Source organism: Eulemur rufifrons, chromosome 19 (genome assembly GCF_041146395.1).
Source record: "Eulemur rufifrons isolate Redbay chromosome 19, OSU_ERuf_1, whole genome shotgun sequence".
Taxonomy (NCBI): domain Eukaryota; kingdom Metazoa; phylum Chordata; class Mammalia; order Primates; family Lemuridae; genus Eulemur; species Eulemur rufifrons.
This window is the reverse complement of record NC_091001.1, coordinates 61,231,333-61,249,127: the sequence shown is the minus strand read 5'-3', so window position 1 is coordinate 61,249,127 and position 17,795 is coordinate 61,231,333. Positions and strand designations below refer to the sequence as shown.

The 17,795-nt window shown below is 39.1% G+C and overlaps 1 protein-coding gene across 1 annotated transcript in view; it reads right to left on the bottom strand.

The window, feature by feature from the left end:
- Window positions 1-3,277: 3,277 nt before the first annotated feature.
- AAK1 (AP2 associated kinase 1) overlaps window positions 3,278-17,795 on the bottom strand; it is a 150,900-nt gene continuing 136,382 nt past the window's right edge. The window contains exons 18-22 of the mRNA XM_069494053.1: window positions 8,757-8,858; window positions 7,395-7,496; window positions 5,940-6,050; window positions 4,264-4,374; window positions 3,278-3,372 (exon numbers count right to left, since the gene is read on the bottom strand). Of these exons, the coding sequence (XP_069350154.1) occupies window positions 3,278-3,372; window positions 4,264-4,374; window positions 5,940-6,050; window positions 7,395-7,496; window positions 8,757-8,858 (521 nt within the window). The remainder of the gene's footprint in view (window positions 3,373-4,263; window positions 4,375-5,939; window positions 6,051-7,394; window positions 7,497-8,756; window positions 8,859-17,795) is intronic.

The following is a 17,795-nucleotide window of genomic DNA, read 5'->3' as shown; positions in this document are numbered from 1 at the left end:
AATTTGGTGAGAGCTTGTTATCTGAATAGGCAAAAACAAAACAAAACAGAACCCAATTTGTGATGTTTTCTGGTATAGTTACTATTCTTACACAGCTGGAATAAAAGCAAATAAAAAACATATTCTTATAGTATTTGCCCATTTTAAAAGGGCAGATCCCTGATTATATATTTAAGAAGACTTAAAATTTTCTCATACTGTTTTATTAGAACAGGTAGGGGCGTGTGTGTGCATGTGTGTCTGTATATTATTAAAAAAGGAAAATCTATATCCAAGTCTTTGATGATTTAGGCTTCTATTCAGACAATCAAGAAAGAACAACCCAGGTTAGTAAAAGCCCATTATAATTCTTTAAAATGTAAATACTGCTACAGTAATAGCAGGAACTACAGACAATAACTGAAGAACATCGGGATTATATAAATCCTTCATAGTCCTTCTAAATGTAATAATATATACTTAGGATTCTATACTCCTATAATCTTACGGACCATCTAGTCCGAACGCATTGTTTACATAAAGAACAGCAGCTCTGAGAGGGGAAGCGCCTGCTGACGGTCACGCGGCCAGTGCCTGAGAAGGGCCAGGATGAGATAGATCCTAGGTGGCCTGTTCTGCTCAGGCCTCTTCTCCCCACACCCTGCTCACTCTAGCTCAAGTCCCACACCTATAAAATGAAGAGGATGGATAGTGACAGTCTGGAAGGTCCCTCTTGCAGCTCAGTTTGTGTTCCACAGGTCTGTCAATGACTAGCATACAATGGTCATCTCAAACAAACTCTTTTAGTTCAGGGATGATGCTATAAACTAAGAAAGGCCCCATTTATCAAAGTACTCACATGTATTCCTTAAAAGAAAAATAGTTCTCCCCTTGGAGGCCCTAAAGAATAAGCCCAAGATAATTTCTTGTCATTATCTTCCTCAGGCTTCCACCATCGTCTCTGGCTTCTAGTCTGCTCATTTTCATTAACTAGCTCCATTAAGCTTTATTGAACCAAATAACTAGATAATATATCTCAATGTAATTATGGATAATGCATGAAAGGAACAATTTAGAGATACCTAATTTCTAAACTGTACTCTTCATGATTTCAATTAAATTGAGACACTAGACATTTCATTATATTTCTAACATATATGTATGAAAAAAAATCAAATATGAAAACATAGAACTAAAACATTATTCTTATTTAAAAATAAACATTTCCTTCATTAGTTTATACATTCTTTCTCTGTCCAGGAAAGAGAAGACAATTCTGATCTGCAACAATTTTCCTATCCATAAAGGAGTAAACCAAGTCCTACTCTTACCCAACAGGGAGAGCCCTGACTGGATACTTTCTTTTATCCTTAGCAGGAAGCTTGTGCCTCTCTCAATTTTAGAAATGATTCGTTATCCTAATAAAGGCCTTTATTTTGCTCATCTAGTTTCAGCCAGCACGGGAATTATTTGAAGTCAGAAGGAAGACTGAAAGATTCAGACTTTTCCTCTGATGCCTTTCGAAGGCTTCTCTCACATTACTGAGGTCAAAGCTTGCCCTCCAGAGAGTGCAGTGTTTTGCAGGCTGTTGTTGTTAAAACTTTTTTTTTTTTCCCCTTAAAGTGCAAACGTGAGGAAGAAGAAACAAAAGTCTAGATAGAGAAACAGCAAATGGACTTGGAATTTTATTTGTACAAATCTGATTAACTAAGAGTTTCCCTTTTGATCATGGACAATGGCACTAGAGGAAGAGAACAAGGGGTTCTCTGTGCCCACCTCTTTTCAAAAGGGTGATTTTATAAAAGTGCTTTCCACGTGAGGAAAAAAATACACTTTAATGAGTAAGTGCATATACATAGGGTGACCATGAGGCATATTGTCATGTCAGTGCAGGGGCCTTTATTTATTTTATGAACAATATTCTACAGTTAATAAACAACTATGTTTTGTTTTTATTTTTGTTTTAATCTAGAAAGCCAAGGAAAACCAACTGAACATATTCCTTTGGCTGTAGCCTTCAGTTTAAACATTAGAGAGAAAGAAAGATTAAGCTGGGCACAGTCAAATTGTGTCCAGCTTGTCAGCACACTTATTTCTGATTATCTGAAAATATACAACATGCTTATTCTACAGAGACAGAGGACCTGCTGAAAGCTTATAGCGATACACAAAGTCTACTCAAAATGATTCCATATGTTACACTGTAGGATCGCTGTGTAGTTATACAAGGGAAAGAGATCAAAACCCTGTACAGACACCTGATATCGGACTTGAAACGCCAAGTGGAAACAGAACTATTCAGCATCTTCATTTATACACAATTTACAATATTTGATTCAAAATAAAAATCACAAGAAAAATACATCTGTTTCTGCTACAATTCCTTCCCCTTCCCCATCCTCCCCCCCCAATGAAAAGTCTTCTAATAAAAGGTATCATATTACCACCATTGTCTTGTTTTGGTCTGATTCTGAGATCCCAGCTTGGGAGAGTTAACATGAAAAGGAATGGCAATACTTGGGGGATTTATGTTAACGTACACATTTTATCCAAGGATCTCAAATACTTGCAGTCACGTCTCCAGATCTGAGAAATCACGGTTCAATGAAGCCAGAAAGCTGGACGAATGCTGGGCAGGTTGCATGGGGTGTAAAATCCCTTGGCTACGTCTATGATCAAACAAGGTCAAAGTTGGTTGGCTACAGCTGGGCTCAGTTTCTCTTCTCAAACATATACTATCAGTCAGTCAGTTTTACCCTCTCTTAAACTGCACACCCATCTCCAGGCTACTCCCTTGAGTTAAGACCAACTGAAGAAGCCATGTCCTCATGAAAATGCATCAGGATAAAAAGCAAAAACAGGGAAACACATTCATCAGCATCTGGCCAAAGAACACAGGGGTTGGGAGGATTGATTTGGGAGGCCATTCCTAGCAAGAATGAGACAAAGGTGTCAATTCACTAGTTTCAGTTACAGTTAAGCTTTTGGTGGAGTCGATTCCAGCAGAGGTGAAGCTCATGGCATCTAGCACTTGATTTAAGATAATGCTATTGAAGAAGGGTTATGAGAAAACACAGCAAACTAACAGGGAGGAACTGGCCAAGGAGTATCTGGAGGGCCAAAGTGATTTTCTTTCCTTATCGTTTCTACAGGAGAAGGCAAGGGGTAGGAGAAAAGGGCTGGAGGGCCCCTTATTTGCAGATTTTTAAAAAAAAAAATCATTTTTCTCATAACTCCGTAATAAAAATGTATATTACGGTATGAAGGTTACAGAACTGCATCTGCTACTGGGTCACGGCTACAGGTCTATGAGCTGATCCACCAGCAGTAAAGACCTGGCCAGGTTGGGAAGACTGGACTCTGAGCTCCCACTGCTGTTTCTAGAGTGCCCACCTGGAAGTGGAGAGATAGGAATTCAGTACAAAACACAGAGGGTTAAGGTTTAGATGTGTAGAGCAAGCAAAGGAGAAAAAAACAAAAACAAAAAAACCTACAGAGGCAACATTTTACATTTGTAAACTCTTACATGTTGATTTTTAAGCATAAAAATTAGCTATCCATCACCTCCCACCAAAAGTTCAGGCACTCTCTGCACACCATAGTATAGGCAGGACACCCTGCAAAGAGAACACTATTTTTAAATCGATACATATTTTGTCTGAGAATTGCTGGATGTAAACTAACTTCCTGATAACATCAAGGCATCTTCCTGATAAAGTAAAAATCAATAAATTTTGCTTTGGGAAGAAATTAGTTATTAAGATACTGCAATAAGAACATGCTTTAATAAATAAATAGATGGTCCTATGGCAAATTCAGTGTTTTATGGCATGTTCAAATGATTTTAATCCATCACAGAGGGAAAAGGATGCTCCATAAATGTCCAAAAGATGTGGATGATATCAAAGCACCACCGTTAATCTTTTTAGAAAGAATATTTATTACAGATTGTTCTAATCATGATAAAAAATGTTAAGTACTTTTGATATATACCTTCAGGTTCCCACTGACTGAAGATCACTTTATTTTTGGCCTGATTGTAAAAACTAGATTTTAGTCAACTATTAAATACTTCTCTCTAAACAAACACTATGGTCAAGCTTTAAGATACCTGTATCAGTATCTCTCTCTCTATACATACTGGTCCTACCTACTACCGTCATTACCCTCAACATACTTCTTCATTAAATGTTGATGCTTTTTCCCCCCTTGTAAATTAGGTACAGTGCTGTTTTGATGAAAGCTGATGTCAAGCTCTTCTCTTTTTCCCATCCTTTTTCTTACCTTGTGGGTTTTTGGTTATCAATACAGGAATAGGGTCAAACTCATCTTCCGCCACCTTGTCCGAGCCCTCAGGGACATCAAAACCTGAGATGAGATTACTATCTTCTGCAGCTTAATACAGAATGCGAGTACACAAGCAGAGACAACAGAGGCAGAGATTAGCAAATGAGAGAATATGAAAGAGGCACAAAGTTCCCAACTGTACTGTACGATCCCTGTTGTTTTTAAAGGTGAAAGCACTTCCTTTTTCTGACTTGAAATAAAAGTAGCAAAACTGGAAAATATAGGGATATAGAAAAAATGCTTTAGAGTTGGCCACGTTAAGACTTTCAAAAATGATTAGGGAGAAGAATTTTTGGAAGAACTGTATCTACTATTTGTGAGACCCGTGATTGTAATTACTGTGAGGTTTCTCTTCAATGTCACTAATTTACAAAGGCACAGGAATTAGTCACTTGTTGTCTTTATTGAGGGAACAGAGGCCTGACTTACAATATTTGAAAAACTCAAAACCAAGAGTAGAGAAAGGGGGAAGAAAATCAGTGGCTCTTTAAGTAGTAACCACTATCTACAAGGTAAATAAAATACTTTTGGAAGGATTCACTGCTCTGTGACTGGGAAGAATTTCAAACAACTCAGATGCCTCAGGGAATGCCGGGGCACGAGATCCCATGTACTGAGACCTCAAGCAGAAATCTGTTAATATTCTTCTCCACTCTAATTAAAGCTACCCGACCAGCAAGTGCTAGCTGAGTACCTATTTCACAAGTGATGCTCCTCCGTAATACACATTGCTGCTGACAAACTCCTGCCAGACGTAACTGTTTAAATACGTAACTTCACTCCACATACTTTATGAAAACATACTCATTTTAATGCTATCAGGGTAAAAACAAAAACCCAGCTATTAATTACCATTGCAAATCATGGGCTGATTATTTTTAGTCATCTCAAATAAATCCTTAAATTTCCTTCAGAGGGACTTAAGCTGTTCCTTTTCTATGCATTTCTTCCCTCCAGAGAACCACTTTCACTACCCAGTCACAGCAAGTTCAGTAAATATTCAGCCTAACACTGCCACAAATGACTCACTGAATAGAACTCAATTCAAGCTCCCTCTGTCCCAGAAGAATTTCAAACCTGTATTAACCCAAGACTAAGAAATGAAAAGGTAGATTAGAAGGAGAAACCTAGTAATCAATCATGACATAACAGTGAACTAAGATTCAAAACTTTCACAAGTTCAATCTTGGGGGACTGACTTTGGAGGAATGATGCCTATTACGTTATTGTTGTCGTCACTATTCAAAAACTGAATCCAATTTGCTGAAACAATGTTTCATATTGTTGGTAAGACCACAAGCATCACATTAATAATTACAGTCAGTGGACAGCCAGCTCAACCATCTCTTTGAGCTGGCTGCAAAGGTACAAAGCTCTCAAAGGTAACGTGGACTATCTGCACTCTAGGGTCTTGCCAGAAAGCAATACCTTCACCAACTTGTCTGTCTTATCGAATATTCTTAGTGTCTAGAGGTACAAATTCGAGTTTTCCATATATGGAGGTAGTTAAAAAATTTCACTAGCAAAGACTTTTGATAAGGAAAACTCTCAGGACTTGTTCAGTTCATCTGCTCTAAGAATATATGTGGGCCTGAGAAGAAGAAAGCATTTACCTTTATGGGCCGGAGCAGAGATTGCTATGGGGGCAAACTCCTCCAGAAGGTCAGTAGTAGGGTTAGAAAGCAGAGAGCAATCAAGCAGGGAATCTTCCCCGGTGAGAGAATCTGAGTCCAGATTATCAGCATCCCAGGTCAGTGATGGCATTAAGTGGTACACATAACAATACCATGAGATTAGATCTTAGCCTTTAAGTTACTCCATTTACATGTTACACATACAAGCCAAGGCAGGAGAAAGAAAACCAAAAGAAACATGTTAAGCCCTCTGGATTTCCATCTATAGAAACACGTATTTCTAGATTTCTCTTAACATTAATATATAAAAATAATTTTTTGCTCAGAAGTTGCAACAAGTCTGTGATCTGGATGCCAAGATAACGTTAGCAACTCAGTTCTCAGCAAATGCCACTTGGGAAGAAAAAAGACTCTGCAATTAGAGTTTCACTTAAACTTTCCCTACACACTACAGGATGAGGTAACCAAACTGATTAGGAGAGGGCTGACCCTGGCTTGTTCTTAGCAGACTGTGACAAGATGAAATAGTACCTTCTAGACCTCACTGAGATTCCCATTCAAAATGCCTTTTACTAGTATTCTTTAAATTTAAATTGATCCTGTGAACGTATGATTTTGGTTTCAGTTAAAGAACAGAAAGAAGATAAAATTCAGAGTTCAAGCACTTTAACACAGGAAGTGCTTGTTTTCTGGGAAAGTTTTCTAGGAGAAAACATCCAAGTGGGGACAAGGAGAAGAAACCATATTGTCTTTTAGGGTAATTTATTTTTTCACCTGAATGCGTTTAGCTTCACATTTTCTAGGCTTCTAATTGTTTCCATTCCAAGTTAGAAAATCAGATACTTTTAACAAAGTAATTATGGACTAAAAAAAAAAATGATGGTTATCAAATCTGTATTTATGGGCAGTTAAGGAATTCTACTAAGACTGAATTTTGAAACTAGGGTGAAAGCAATGCTAGAGCCAGGGGAGATTTCACTTTGTCTGCAAGTTAGCAGCCAATCACCTACATACGATTATAGCACTGTGCTGGAACAGAATGTCAACACACAAAAGACGAGTCCCAAAGATATCGTTGACATTGTTAGATAGGAAAGACTGCTCAGTAACCTGCAGGAGTTAAGGGCATCGCTCAGCAGCGTTCCTTAATTAAAGAGGTAAAGGTAACCTGCCACCGGTGAAAAGAATCTTGAACAAAGAAATATTATAACCAGAGTCAGCCCAGGGATCACTCTACAAAGAACATGACTCCAGAAAGTACTCAGTTCTTCAGCAAGGAAATATATCCCTCACCTTCTAGCAGGTGGGCCTGTAAGAATTCAGAGCATCCATTCTAGGAGGAACTAACAGGATCAGCTGCCACAGGTGGAAAGTCTGGCTTGGCAGGCTCACCATGTTGACCAATCCCTGCAGCTGCAGGGACACCTGACTGACCTGTGCGGTTCGAGGTCACAGATTCCGTCTGAGATGGGAGGCGCTGGGGAGCTGGGGGCTCCAGTCCTGGTATGAGACTCTCAACAGCAACATCAGCTTTTTCTTTCATAACAGAGCATTAAGAGAGGAGAGGAAAGGGTAAGGGAAAGGGAGTCAGAAGGCTCTTTAGGAAATTCTGTGAAGGCTTTTCTAACCTTTTTCTAACAGGTCTCTAAAATGCCAGTCTCAGGTAAGATGAAAAGCAGGATAAGTTACTTTATTTCTGCTGCTTTCAGTGCCTTAGTGACTATCAGTTCTTAGAGATAAATTCAGAACACAAGCCACTCAGCTTCCATGTCAGAAAGGCACCTTAATTTTTTCTGATAATTTTTAATTTTCTTAAGGTATAAACTTGGAGGCAAACATCCTCTGTGCCATGCAAAGGCCACTAATCCATCTCCAACCTCAACCCATGCTGTAGCTGGGAGGTATTCTGTGCCGTGTGTATCCCTCAGCTGCAGGCCCTATTTCCTTGGTAAGGTTATGGCATCTCTGAGTTCTAGAACTTTTTTTTTGAGACAAGGGTTCACTCTGTTCCCTGGGCTAGAGTGCAGTGGTGTCATCATAACTCACTGCAACCTCAAACGCCTGGGCTTGAATGAGCCTCACTCAGCCTCCCAAGTAGTTGGGACTACAGGTAAGCACCAACACGCCCGGCTAATTTTTCTATTTTTTGTAGAGATAGGGTCTCGCTCTTGCAGTTCTAGAACTTTTTGCCCAAAGGCATTATTATGTCTCAAATGATTGGACCCTCCTGGAGTCCAGGGGCCTTGGACATTTTGCGGGTCTTGCCTGCCTTGCTGTTGAGCACAGGAAAATGTGAGCTGACCAAGCCCTGCCTGGATTTTGTTCGTGGAGCTTGACCACTGGGCAAAGTGTTTTCTCAGTTACTGATACTTGGTACACACATGGGCCTTTTAGAGAAGAATCTGCTAAATTCTATGAAGTTCAGTCAAGACAAGGTCCAGTTAGAAACAAACTTTTTTCATGAAGCTTTTGTAACTAAATGTGAATTTTTCCACATTCTTCCTCATTCATAAGAAATTCACTTTAGAAATCTCAGGATATCAAGAAAGGCAAAAATAACAGTGTTGCACCCTTGAAAAGCAAAGAAAAAAACTTCATTTGGAGAGGTAACAAGTGAGCTTAAATAGCCTTGGCTTCTGGGTTAGCACAAGAAATAGCTCCCAAGCCAGGAGGCTTTGTGGTATCTCCACTCCTTACCATGGCTATTCACTAGACACCTGTTAACTAGGTACTTGTCATTCTTGAAATAGACACACATATCATGCATGACAGAAGAAACAGAGATGATGACTTTACCAATTACTGCATCGGAAGTGCTACCAAAAGGATCTGTCATAGGCAAGAGGTCAGGGAGCAGAAGAGAAGTGTCAGGAGATTTGAGTCCCTCAATTAGTTTTTCTAGGTTGGGCAGAGAGGTAAAGAAAAAGTAAAAATGCAATGAGATATTAATGCAAGCAGATCATTCACCATTTTCTATACAAACACATTTTAGGGGTCAATATTGGGTATAGATTCACTAAAAAAAAAAAAAAAGAATACTATTAGTATCCATTAACAATAGCCTTTTAAAATTTGAAGTTTAAAAATGATCTTTCCCCAGGCAAAATATTCACTTTATAAGGCATTCAAGATGCTGTCCTAGGTTTTTTGTCTGCTTGTTTTAACTTGAGGTGTAATTTACATATAATAAAAGTCACCAATATTAAGTGTACAATTTGATTAGTTTTGACAATTTATACATTCATATAATCATCACTGAAATAAAGATACAGAACATTTCCAATACCCCAAAAAGTTCCCTGGTTCCCCTTTACAGTCAATGCCTTCTCTTATCCCTGACCCTGGCAACAGTGGATCTGCTTTCTTTTTTTTTTTTTTTTTTTTTTTTTTTGAGACAGAGTCTCGCTCTGTTGCCCGGGCTAGAGTGAGTGCCATGGCGTCAGTCTAGCTCACAGCAACCTCAAACTCCTGGGCTTAAGCGATCCTACTGCCTCAACCTCCCGAGTAGCTGGGACTACAGGCATGCGCCACCATGCCCGGCTAATTTTTTTTCTATATATATTTTAGTTGGCCAGATAATTTCTTTCTATTTTTTTAGTAGAGACGGGGTCTCACTCTTGCTCAGGCTGGTCTCGAACTCCTGACCTCGAGCGATCCACCCGCCTCGGCCTCCCAGAGTGCTAGGATTACAGGCGTGAGCCACCGCGCCCGGCCTGGATCTGCTTTCTGTCCCTGTAGTTTTGCCTATTCCAGAATTTCCTATAAATGGAACTATACAGGATACATTCTTTCATGTCTGGCTTCCTTCATTTAGCATGATGCTTTTGAGATTCACCCATATCAATAGTTTGTTCTGTTTTACTGCTGAGTAGTGTTCCATTGTATGAACACATTACATTTTGTTGATCCACCTACCAGTTAACAGACGTTTGGTTGTTTCTAGTTTTTAGCTATTAAAAATAAAGCTGCCGTAATATTTGCATACAAGTCTTTGTGTATTCATTTCCCTTCCTGGTCTTAGTTTTGAATCTCTTTTTCTGGACTTATATTTAGAAACAGTTTATAACTCACCAAGAGAATAAATTTGGCCATATCTAAGTTAACTTCAATGATCACTTATTGTCTGCCAGCTGTGCACCTGTGACAGGCTGGTACTCTCATTGTTCTGTGGTCAAATCTCACAAAATTCACTTAAGCCTGAAGATGGATTAATGTTGATGTCTTTTGGCCAAGAAATAAAAGGGTGTCAGAAGTCACCAGATTTGTCACACTTGGTAACTTTATTTTTAATTTTTTTAGAAACAAGGTTTCATTCTGTTGCCCCGGCTGGAGTATAATGGCATGATCATGGCTCAGTGCGGCCTCGAACTCCTGGGCTCAAACAATCATCCTGCCTCAGCCTCCCGAAAAGCTAGAACTACAGGCACGTGCCACCACGCTCAGCTAATTTTTTATTTTTTAGTAGAGGGAGGGTCTCGTTATGTTGTCCAAGCTGGTCTCAAATTCCTGGCCTCAAGTGATCTTCCTGCCTTGGCCTCCCAAAGCACACTGGGATTACAGGCGTGAGCCACCCCACCCGGTAACTTAATGTTTGACAAGGTGTACAAAAGAATTCCTTTAGCCCTGATCCATCAAGAACCCTCTATTTACCTTTAACCTATTAAAGGTAGAGCATTAACTTGAAACAAAATAATAAACCAGAGAACCTTACAAGAAGAGAATTTAGTGCTCATACTTCCTCTTACTTATGAAGAGACTTAAGTCACATAAATCCTATGACTTGCCCAATTAAAGGCATGTCAACATTTTTTATCATAGAAATAAAATGTCCTTAAGATAAAATTAAAACTTATACCTGATTTATATTGAAAAAAAGGAAGGAAGAAAAAAGGAAGTTTCTCAATAGCTGAGAAAAAAATCCCAACAGGGTATTAACCAAGTATACAGGTGTTACTACATCAGCATTAATCTTACACTATACATGACATTTTATTATAAGAAAAGATGTTAAATATATCTTTGATAATTTTCATCATCCTGGTAAAAATAAGATGGTTTCCCTAATAAGTCTAACTTTTCATTGTTCTGAACACTAGTTTTTGTCTTATACCCCTCTTAAAAAACCTTTTATTTAAGAAAATGTAATTATTTGCTTCTTTTAACTTTGCACTCATATATTAATATTTGCAATCTTGTAAGGCAACGTGTAAAAAGAAAATTGCTTGTCTTTCTACAGCAGTTTACCTTGGTACAAAACCTCAGGCCAGTGTTCTCCAGAATTTGGATTCCTGTCCCTTTGGTGACATGTTGTGACCCTGGCACAGTTCCTTAACCTTCTAATATTATCTACTCTCATCTGTCAAATGGAGACACTTTGCCCTACATTTTGTGTTGGTCAGTCAAGCACCATCTCCTCTAGGCCTTTCCCCACCTTCCCTGCCATGCCAGGAACCCTCTGGAGCAGTCACTTCTCTCGCAGTCCTTACAACACGACTGAAGGCAGGTAACCTCTGTATCCCCAGTTCTCACTTCCCTCTTAGACTCCCTGCCACATCTATGCCTTTTGGCTTGATTAGCGAGGTGGGGAGAACAGGAGGTCAGATGGAAAAAGCCAGGCATTAATACTTGAACAAGAATCTAATTCTTGTATTAGCCATTAGCAAAAAGCATGTGAGTGAGTAAAGAAGTGCATGTGTGTACAAGTGTGCTGGGTGGTGAGATGGAATGGGGTAAATTGCCAAATTTAGGGAGGCTTACTTTCTGACCAAACCTTAAAGTAACAGGCTATTCACATAGCTACTTTGTATGGTCACTACTGCTTGGGAATGCACAAATACTGCAAATGCAGAAGACAGGAGCAGAAAACAGAAGACGACTGGGCAGAAAACCAGGGGTGAGCAGTCTACATAAGGTGGACAGCATGTGCCAAGAAAGCTTCTCTGCCTCCTAGAACTCTCAAAGTGCAGAAAGGCTCTCAGCGACTTGGTGAGGCTCCAGGTGCCATCATAACAATGGACACTATTTGTATTTGTCGAGTTCAATGTCAAATATTTTCATCCATTATTCAAAAACCCCTGGGTTTGGGAATACTAATACAGTTGAAGAGAATAGAGATAAGAGACTGTGACAATGTGTGACTTGCCCAAAGCCACAGATTGGACATGGTAGAGGCTGGACTTGACTTTGAAGTTCTCTCCACATATTGCCTACGTGGTGGTCTGCCTATCTCCATCCATCAGAGGAGGATGGGTCTTCACACACATACGGTCCCAGGCACAATGGTAAAGTTATCAAAGATATGTTGGCATTGGAAGGAACCTCAGATCTTATCCAATTCAGCCTTCTCATTTATGAATGAAGAAACCAGCTCCAGAAAGGTTAAGTAACTTGCCCAAGATCTTAAAGCAGGTAAGCAATAGAACTAGCTAACATCAAGACCCTGATAGTCAACCACACTAGAGATTCATCCTTCCTGTTTAACTAAGGCTTTTTTAAAAAATTGAGACAGGGTCTTGTTCTGTCACTCAGGCTAGAGTGCAGTGGAATGATCACAGCTGACTGTAGCCTCAAATTCCTGGGCTCAAGCAATCTCCTGCCTCAGCCTCCCGAGTAGCTGGGACTACAGGCATGTGCCACCATGCCCAGCTTTCACTAAGGCTTTGATTGTTTTAAAAGACTTATGACCTTGATCAATTGTCACATTGGCATATTGTGACTTATTTTTTTTTTTGTTGAGACAGAGTCTCACTTTGTTGCCCAGGCTAGAGTGAGTGCCGTGGCGTCAGCTTAGCTCACAGCAACCTCAGACTCCTGGGCTTAAGCGATCCTACTGCCTCAGCCTCCCGAGTAGCTGGGACTACAGGCATGCGCCACCATGCCCAGCTAATTTTTTCTATATAGATTTTTAGTTGTCCATATAATGTCTTTCTATTTTTAGTAGAGACGGGGTCTCACTCAGGCTGGTCTCGAACTCCTGACCTTGAGCGATCGACCCGCCTCGGCCTCCCAGAGTACTAGGATTACAGGCGTGAGCCACCACGCCCGGCCTATATTGTGACTTATTGATATCTAATGAATAAAGACTTTTTAAATTTCCCATGAATCATGGGAAATGGCTTCTCTGGATGCAAAAGCAAAACCCATCTTTTGGGACAGTTCATACGTGAAATGTATAACGACTCACAATCTTATTCTCAATTATTTAAGGTGACAGATCAATTAAACCAAAAAATTATTCATAAATTGCATTTTAAAATGATTTAATTCTAAGTAACATTTTAGAAGAGTTGTTACATCTTTGTGTTAGAATCACAAGCCTGTGACCATTAGAAGAAAATGGTCCAGTTTTGTATCAGTTCCTAGGCTTCCTCTGATATTTTTAGAAATGACTCCAGACTCTCTGTGTGTGTACACATGTGCAGTGGTGGGAGGATACCTGGATTTGGGGAGGGTATCATTTTATTTATTTTATCTTTTACTGTGATACTGTACATTTTTGGGATTTTGGCTAGGGGCTGTAAAATCTCCCAAAGTAAATAAGCAACATTAAAGAGTAAAAGGGCCTGAATTTAAGTTACCTAATTTTTCTAAGCATCAGTTTTCTCACCTGTAAATAGAGGTCAGGAATTACTTTAAAGGGTTGTTAGGACTAAATGGGTGCATTTATTAGAATAAATGTGGGTGTAAATAAGTTCAAGTGTTTGGTACATTCTCCTTTAAGTAAGAGGACACCAAGCCACAGATGCCTTTGATAACAGTAGGGAATATGGGTGAAGTTCCAGATTTTACTCAAATGCCTCGGTATGAGAACAGAATAAGCAAAACTCCTAGAAAAAAGTGAAATGTGGGGAGAAGGCAGGATGGTCTATCAGGGAGGTAGAGAAGGTACTAAGAGACAGGAGACCTGGGTTCTACAGTAAGTTTGTGTGGCACATTGGGCAAATCTCTTACTCTCTCTAGATCTAAATTTTCTTATGAATAAAATGGAAGATAAAGACCCTATATACCACTAAAAGCCAATCATTCAATGTAAAGGGAGAAATAGAAGTAGGACCTGGTTGCTCAGGAGATGAACTAGAGAGATGAAATTGGAGATCTGAACTGGTAGTAAATGCAGGAGGCAAGATGACTGGCCCTAAGTAGTAGGTTTTGAGAAATGCAGAGACCTGACTCAACATGCTTTTCAACGTGCAAACTCAGCCCAGGAGGGCACAGCCAGGAGAACCGGGCGAGAAGGTAGGGAAAGAGCTAAATCACTGAAAAAAAGAACAAATTTCTATTGTCTTTTCCCTTATTACAAAAGTAGTAACAGGCTGGGTGTAGTGTCTCAAGCCTATAATCCCAGCACTTTAGGAGGCCAAAGTGGAAGGATCGCTTGAGGCCAAGAGTTTGAGAACAGCCTGGGCAACACAGCAAGAACCCACCTCTAAAAAAATAAAAATAAAAAAAATTTAGCTGGGCAAGGTGGCATGTGTCTGTAGTCCCAGTTACTCAGGAGGCTGAGGTGGGAGGATCGCTTGAACTTAGGAGTTAATGGCCAGACTGGGCAACAGAGTGAAACCCTAATCTCACAAAAAAAAAAGGAGTATCAGTTTCTTGTGGAAAATTTGATAAATACAAGTAAGCCAAAAGATAAAAGTAAAATTACCCGTAATCCTGCTTTTGGAGATATCCACTGTTAAGAGTTCTCAATGAATATCCTTCCATTATTTTCCTATGAATTCTGACATTCAACAAATATTTAAGCATACTCATGTTTTAGAGAAGTATAGTTGTTAAATAAAAGAAAAAGTAAAACCTTAAAGACTTTTGTTATAAACTACCAAACTGTCCTCCCAAAAAGTTGTACTGATATTCCTATTAGCAGAATATGAAAGTGTCTATTTTCCTGTATCTTTATCAAGTCTAAGTTTATTGCATCATCTTTACCAATTGGATAGTGGAAACCACAGCATACTGCTGTTTTGTAATCGGCACTTCTTAGATTCATCATGATGATAAACTTTTAAAAAATATTTACTGGTAATTTATATGTTTCCTTTTATGAACTGTCTGTTCATACTTTTCTGTTGGTGGTGTTTCCTTATCACATTCCTATCAGTACACTCAGTTCTCTCTCAAGTTTCTAGGGTGATAAATAAAAACGAGAGTGGGTCAGAGCTTAGAGAAGCATTGAAATCATGGTTGAAGGACTGTAAAGGTGGGTGAACCTCTGAAGAAAATGGATGTAGGATTTCATTTCAAAATTAAGGAGAGGTGAGAGAAAGGGGGTCTTCTCTTTGGGCACCTCCTCCTCTCCTCTTGAACATAACCCCAGTGGCAGTGAGGAATGGGAAGGAGGAAGTAGCTAAAGTTGGAGTTAGGAATTAACCTACTTTAGATTCTCCTCACAAGACCTTTAATGACTAAGTCTCTCAAGACCTAGTCATCAAAAACACCAACCACAGGACAAGAAGGTAATAAAAGCTTCACGATCCAGTCTAAGGTTAGATAATTAAAACCACTTCCTGACATGAGACTGAGAGGATATGCTGCAAATTGTGGCCTTTCTCTCTTTTAAATTATCAAAAGAGAGGGTAGATTTCTATTTATATAGGCTCATAAAACCAAGGGCTTACTCAAGACCCATTTTGACCCTAATCAGGAATATGAACAGGAGGAGCAGAACAGGCTGAACTAGCCAACACGGAAGAGCTTGATAATGAGCCCACCACAAAATACGCGGCTGCTCCAGCTTTGTGGCTTTGGAAATCTATGTCTCGTCTGACTTGGGCTGTAAGCCCTGAGGTCTTGTGATGAGAGATGATGTTTTAAAAATCTGGTCACTCTCAAAAAATCAAATCAAATCAAATCAAATCAAGTCACTCTAAATAGTTCCCATCATTGAGAATTCAGACACAAGACCATCTGTAACATCTGCAAGTTGGAAGCAAAAGTCAAACATGATACCCTATTCCAAGTTCATTTTGAAGAATGAAATCTGCAAGAAGATAAACTTTCAAGAGTAAAAACATATAGTATGATCAACCTTGGACTTTTCAATATTACAAGACTGCAGTAGGAAATGAGGAAGATGCCAGGCAAACAGCTATGAAAGGAATGTCCATCTTAACAACAAACCACTAAGAAAACACAGCTTCTCTTGCTTAACCTTTTAAGAGATGGTAGAGTGCCATAAACCAAAGGGTACTTTTTTTTTTAAAGGCTCTAATTCTAGGAAGTAGCACTTATGAGACAACTAATGCATTCTTGCTTAGTCTTGTGGAACACCAATGTCAAGAGATCAGTATTGAAGAGTTATTATAAAAATAATTTTCTCAAATTCTTGTGCATTGCTGGTGGGAATACAAAATGTTAGTCTCTATGGAAAACAGTATGGTGATCCTCAAAAAATTAAAAAAGTAGAATTACCATATCATCCAGCAATTCCATTTCTGAGTATATAGCCAAAAGCATTGAAAACAAGTCTTGAAGAGATGTCTTTGTACCCATGTTCATAGCAGCATTATTCACAAAAGCCAAAAGCCAGAAACAACACAAGTGCCCATCAATGGATGAAAGGGTAAAGAAAATGTGGTATATGCATACAATGGAATATTATTCAACCTTAGAAAAAAAGGAAATTCTGGCCGGGCGTGGTGGCTCACGCCTGTAATCCTAGCACTCTGGGAGGCCGAGGCGGGTGGATCGCTCGAGGTCAGGAGTTCGAGACCAGCCTGAGCAAGAGTGAGACCCCGTCTCTACTAAAAATAGAAAGAAATTATATGGACAACTAAAATATATATATACAAAAAATTAGCCGGGCATGGTGGTGCATGCCTGTAGTCCCAGCTACTCGGGAGGCTGAGGCAGTAGGATCGCTTGAGCCCAGGAGTTTGAGGTTGCTGTGAGCTAGGCTGAAGCCACGGCACTCACTCTAGCCCGGGCAACAGAGTGAGACTCTGTCTCAAAAAAAAAAAAAAAAAAAAAAGAAAAAAAGGAAATTCTGACATATGCTACAACGTGGATGAACTTTGATTGGGGTCATTGTGCTAAGTTAAATAAGCCAGTCACAAAAGGACAAACACTGTATGTTTCCACTTACATGAGGTTCCTAGAGTAGTCACATTCATAGAGACATAAAATAGAATGGTGGTTGCCAGGGGTTGGGGAGAAGGGGAAATAGAGACTTACTGTTTAATAAGTACAGATTTTTGTTTTGCAAGAGGAAAAAAGTCGTGTGGATAGATGGTGGTGATGGTTATAAAACAATGTGACTATACTTAATGCCACTGAACTATACACTTAAAAACAGTTAAAATGGTAAATTTAATTATGTGTATTTTGCCACAATTTAAAAAATAAATTTTAAAAAAAGAAATACAAAAATGATTAAAAAATCTTTTCCCCAATTTTCAGAGAAAATTCCTCAATCTTTTCCACCATGTTTAAAAACTTTGGTACTACCTAGAGCTTATCTGTTTCCTAACACAAACAGAAGGCAAAATGAATGAACAGGCAGCATACGAACATCAGTGAAATACATTGAGACTCACTAGCCATGCATCATTTGGCAGCTTTGTGAGCTTACAAATGCTCGTGGCTATGATTTTATATTCCAGAGTTTCTAAGAAAATTTGTTTTATGGTGCTTTGAAAAATAAAAATTCTCCTTAAAACAAACCAATCAAACCACAATTATCCAGTGCCCCTTTACCCACAGTTTGACAATCACTATGTCCAGGAAATCTGTTATTTTAATGGCTCTCTGCTGTGTAAAAGTTAAAGGTTGCAATAACAAGTTCAATTTGAACAAGAGAAAAATATCATTTCACAATAACAAGGACTGCCCCATTGG